The sequence below is a fragment of the Oncorhynchus mykiss genome, chromosome 13 (assembly GCF_057628025.1).
Source record: "Oncorhynchus mykiss isolate SJ-2025 chromosome 13, ASM5762802v1, whole genome shotgun sequence".
NCBI classification, from domain to species: Eukaryota; Metazoa; Chordata; class Actinopteri; order Salmoniformes; family Salmonidae; genus Oncorhynchus; species Oncorhynchus mykiss.
In genome coordinates, this window is record NC_143034.1 from 48299688 (window position 1) to 48305410 (window position 5723).

The 5723-nt window shown below is 40.7% G+C and overlaps 1 protein-coding gene across 1 annotated transcript; it reads right to left on the minus strand.

Moving 5' to 3' along the window:
- Positions 1 to 1209: 1209 nt before the first annotated feature.
- LOC110486307 (homeobox protein unc-4 homolog) lies at positions 1210 to 5186 on the minus strand. Its single transcript, XM_021557797.3, has 3 exons — positions 4807 to 5186; positions 4123 to 4298; positions 1210 to 2571 (listed from the first exon to the last, which is right to left on the minus strand). The coding sequence occupies exons 1-3, from the start codon at positions 5060 to 5062 to the stop codon at positions 1549 to 1551; spliced, it is 1455 nt and encodes a 484-aa protein (XP_021413472.2). The 5' UTR covers positions 5063 to 5186; the 3' UTR covers positions 1210 to 1548.
- Positions 5187 to 5723: the final 537 nt, after the last annotated feature.

Genomic DNA, 5723 nt, shown 5'->3' on the forward strand with positions numbered 1-5723 from the left:
TTGGGTTGAGGACTTCCAAGGGCCATTGTATTTGGATCTGTTTTCATCAAATAATAAGTTATTCATTAGCTTATTGACTTTCTGTCTGCCATAGGCCTATATATTCTCTGTTGAGATTACATTTTCCCTTTCCCTATACACTTTTGCCTGTCTCTTATACCAAAAGCCCCCCTTCACCCACACCCAATAAGTCATTGCTTCCTCTGAGCAAACAGCAGTCATCGGGTGAAAATTATGTAAATATTATGAAAGGGACACAGGCTCAGAAATTCATTTGCGCCGGCTCAGATGTAAAGCTGCCCCTCTGATTATTTTCAATTTATTTGCAAATCAAGACCCTAAAAGAGTAGCAGGGCCTCGGGGTATTTAAGAACAACTACACCACACTGGAATGGATGTTTTCCATTTTTAGGATTTAGATGTTCGTGTTATTGGGGGCATTTTCTCGTGCGTTATACCTATAGGTCCTATCTTGTAAAACAAGCTGTTTGAGATGTGAATGGTCTTTCCTTTCTTACCTAGACTTTAGATCTGGTCAACATTGCTAATATTGCCATGGCGCAGATGTCCCCGAGCCTGCATAGCATCCCTGGGGACCGCCAACCCTATTAGAACAAATGTGTTCTGCTATTGTAAATAGGCACGTTTGCTTCGCCCGTCCTATTACAGCCGACGCATGATCAATAGGCTGATAACACAGAAACATCAATGTAAGCGACAGAACAATGAGGGATATCATCGAACATCTATCTTAATATAGCCGGATACAAGGGCCCTGACAAAGTGAAAAGCTCATGAAAATTCCGCCCCACGAATTCCCATCTCCTATCCAATATGCACAAACACACTCCCAGCTGCCGGGGCTATTATTTTCGTATTTCAATTTGACACCCCAGCCTTTCATGCTAATTCTATTATTCTTGGAAGTTTATGTGATTTCATATCACTAGAAATCGGTAATGTATAATAACCCTTTGGGCTAAAATAAACTGAATCCCTGCAGTAGCCACCGGGAAAATAATTACTTTCATATCAAAACTCTGCAGGAGTCGAGCGGGTCCTTTCGCCTCCGGCTCGTAACCTCATTTCAGTGAGGCTTATAGATGAATAAATTTGTTAAAGCAATACACAAAATACAACATCAGATTTTAACAGAAAGCGCTACCTATACCCACTATACGGGCTATTTAAGGTCTCACACGGTTTGGATGTATTGTATACAATCGATTTATTTATGAAAACCTTACATATATAAATATTATAATACTTTTTACAGCCTTTGAGGATTTTTGTGGTTTTTATGTATTTTTACAGTTTGTTACACAAGGGGGCTAGTACTACTACCACCACCACCACACACACACGTGCACATATACACGCACGCACGCACGCAGCAAACACACACACAGTTATAACCCATCATCATCAGAAAATAGGCTATATATGTCATCTGTAAAATGAGAATTTATATTCTAAGACGTGATTGAGCTTTGGGCAAATGAAAGGTGTTGTTGACGCTATCAATATTGTTTCTCACCTATAGGTCTATTATTCCATACCGACATCTTGAGTCTCTGTCTTTGTCTCTGGTGGACAGTTGGTTGTCACAGACTCGGAACTCTCTGGGTAGTCTTTTACAGACTGCTCTTTTTTGTCTAATGGCAGATACTTTGAATCATCATCATCTTGGAAATATGTTGCACTACAACTGGCTGAAGGCTGACTACAGTTGCTACTGGAAAAGGTAACATGGCCTGGGCTGTTCTGTGGGGAACTAGTATTTTTCGCGGTAAAGTTGACCTGCACTTTGATTGCTGTTGCGTCGTTGAGATTGTTGGACTCCTTGTGGTTTTTATGTCCAGTATTGGCAGATAAGCTGCTGTCATTCACTAGGGTTCTTTGTGTGGAGTTGTCAGTATCTGAGTCTGGTGGTGTTGTCTTCAAAGCAGTCTGATGAACAAGGAATCCAAGCGGCTGGGTGATAGGATAGAGTAAGAAATGTCCTTTCCCTATCAAAGGCCGCGAAGAAGGTAAGGCAGAAAATCCATCTATGTTCGGTTTGCGCCTTGGTCTGGAGTCGGATAGAAGGCTTTCTACGCTGAATGGGTTCAGCTTCTGAAGGGTGGAGGCTCTGCTGTTGGCGCACATGCTTGACTGTTGACTGCTGTCGGACGAGTCCAGCTCGGATCCACCAGCATCTTGGTTCAAGTGTCTTTGGTTCTGGAGGGTTTGTGGTGTTAGGTCACAGCTCGATTGGGTTTGGTTTCGGCCTACAGAGTCACAATGTGGATTTTGTTCACTGTCTGTCACTTGTGACACTCCGCTGTCACTGTCAGATCCTGGGGTGTGAAATAGGTCCCCTGACAAAAGTTTATTCTGGGACCTCAACAGTCTTCGCTCCTGCTTCCTCTTCTTCTTCTCCATCCTCTCCAGCTCTCGCCTGGCGATCTCCTCCGCGTCCATGGGCTCTCCACTGCATGTTGTTGGGTGGGAGTTGTGAGCTGGTCGCCCTGGACCCTTCTTTGTGTTTTCTTTTTTCCTCCACTTAGCTCTACGATTTTGGAACCATACCTGCATAATAGAGAAACAAATCATGTTACCCACGTTCAAAAAGAAGTCCACTTTCTTAAAAAAAAAAAAAATACATACATAGTAATAATAATAATTCAGGATAATATTTGTGTGAACCATTGGAATAATGTTTTGTAGATGGTTCCAAATGACACAAAACCAAAGAGCAATGCCTCTTGCTTGTAGGCCTACAATTGTTTATTATCAGATGCGATGACAAAAATAAGCATATTTATTTTCCAATTCGACTAGGCCTACAATTATTCCGTGTGCTTGTGCCTTCTTCGTTATTCAATTAAAAGTTAAATGCTGTCTGTCTGATCTGGAAAATGCTCCATGAAAACATATATCTCACTTATGATGGGCCCTTGTGTCCCAATAAAATGCACAATAATAAATGGTTTAATATGGTTACAAATACTCACATTTCCCTAAAAACTAACTGCCTAAAAATGGCTAAAGTGACATGCCAAATATAGGACTCGACCAGCATTTCCCAAACTCGGTCCTCGGGACCCCAGGGGGTCAACGTTTTTTTTTTTTCTTCCCTAACACCACACAGCTGATTCAAATGATCAAAGCTTGATGATTAGTTGATTATTTCAGCTGTGTATTGCTAAGGCAAAAAATAAACGCTGGTTTAGTCCTATATTTGGCATGTCGCTTTTGCAATTTTTGGGCATTTTCTCTGTGCATAACACAATATACATATGAGCTTTTGGCATCAGAAGTGCACAGATCACAATAATAAGTCCACGTGCATGGACATTTGACTGATGAGGATAGATGTGGGAAAAGGTGTGTCCTTTATAAAAATGTACGGCTTGAAAATGTATCAATATTCAAGTTCAGAAATGTATGTGTATACTTGGGTGTTCTATCGGTTTATATAGGAAAATACAAGTGAAAAGACTGAATGTGCATACGTCGATGTATGTAGACATATTCATTTGAAGTATGTTTGAGTGCAAGTAATATAGCCTTGCCGGCTGAACCTACACAATTCATATTGATATCAAGTACAGCAAATGAACTGACCAGTCCATGGTTTAGCCATATTTAAAGTATTTCTCCTTGAACCAGAGGTCCTCTTTATACTCGGTTTGCTGCTCGTATCACCCTTGTTTTCGAAGACTGTATCTCTATAAATATATCGTATATTGTGTTATCTAAATAAATATTCACGTTTGATAATGTTTTCCTTTTTAAAATTGTGAAAATGATTTGCTTTCATTTGCAGTTTTGAAGCATCGTACTGTATGATACAGGCATCGTACTGTACATACTATAATAGGCCTTTGTGTGCCTATATTACACGAGCTCCCCGTGGAGTTGTTGGTTACAGTACAAAACAACAAAGAGACAGGAATTACAGGACAGCTATATATCTAAAAGAGACTATTGTAACATATTTGTGTAAGACACATGGGGAATAAATAGGCCTACTTTCCTTTGTTCAAACAGCCTATCAGTGTTTAAGAAACATTAGGCTACACATCATAACAAACCAACAACAGTGAATTCCAAAAAGTGGATATGGTTGATATTTACCTGTACCCTCGATTCTATCAAGTCCAATCTCAGAGCCAGTGCTTCCCTCATGAACACGTCGGGATAGTGACTCTCATTAAAAGCCTTTTCTAATTCTTCCAGTTGCCAACCAGTGAAATTTGTACGAGTTCGTCGTCTCTTACAACCAGGGCTATCCTTGTCTGGGTCACACGAATCTAGCATGAGAATACAAAACAAGAGAGTGTGTGAGAGACGCAAAAGTAGTCGGCATGATTTTTTGCAAGTGAACGTTGTTTCTGTGGTCCTTTATAAAGAAATGAATCAAATATAGTCTAATAAATTGGGCTATTATGTCCGTTTTCGATGGTAAGAAAATATTAGTAATAATAGACAATTAATCACACAATATTGATCCTGATAATAATAACAAAAACACATTAAAACATTCTACTAACAATAGAGAAATAGTGATGTTTCCCACCCTGTCACAACACAAGGGGGTTTCATGTTTGGAGTTGAGCTCCTATGCTGCTCTCCACTGAAAGGAATTGCATAAAGCCTCATGTGAAAGCAGAATAAGCGTCTTTGTTTCTTAGGATTTGGATTCCCTCTTTAACGCTTTATGGAGAGGATATACAGGATATACAGACACTTTCAGTTCTTTGTTTAGTCCTTTGATCTACAGCCAACCTTTTGATAAGTATTGTATTTCGTTTTGCTTACCTGTCAACTTGTACTGCTGGTTATCTCCATTCATACCACAGCCAGACAAGAGGGGGTTTGAATTAACCACTGAAGCTGTGCAGGAACCATTAAGTAATCCGTCTATTGAAAAAGGAACTGCGGCCGCAGATTGAAGTTGATGACCGGCTAATTCGTAAACATGATGGTGGCTTAGATGGTACGGAAAGCCCACCATCCCGCCGAGAGAGCCTCCGAACTGGGCATGAGGTGGATCCAGTATCCTGCTGTCCATCATCTCCTAGGCAAAAGGAAACGACGTCTGGAGGCTGGTGGTGTGAATTTAAAAAGCATGCAGTGAGAGTGGCCAGCGAGGAGGGGACATGATGTGGAGGGAAGGATGAGCTGTACTTTATCAACATGAACCTTCCAATAATTAGCCTAGGCTTTGGGAATTTGAGACCAATGAGAAACGGTAATCGAGTATGACGTCAGAGGCGCGGTCTGCAAACGCTTTCCATATCGATTGCTAATTAAACCTGACATCCACCTCAATAAACAATATCAGAGCTGTCACAACAAGACAGGAGGGCTTTGATAAGAACTACATCACAACTACACGGGGGACCACCAAGAGAGAGTGATCAGATTGTATCCCAGTAAAAGGTGAAAGAGATGGACTAATTTCGAACGCTCGCTTCCACATCGAAAATGACGGAGGCTAGTTTTTGGTCAACATGTTGTGGCGTTTTAAATGTTTACTCTCTCTAGTAATCGATGCCGAGTTACAAATACCCTAATTTTACACAAAGACATTTATCATCCAACGCGGTCAAATTTTATTCGAGACTACAACCAATTCGCGTGCAATATAACGGGATGTTGATGAAAGGGGGCGATCGACTCCTCAGCCTGCTGTCGATAGGCTGATTGAAAAAAGGCAGATGTTAAGTTATTAA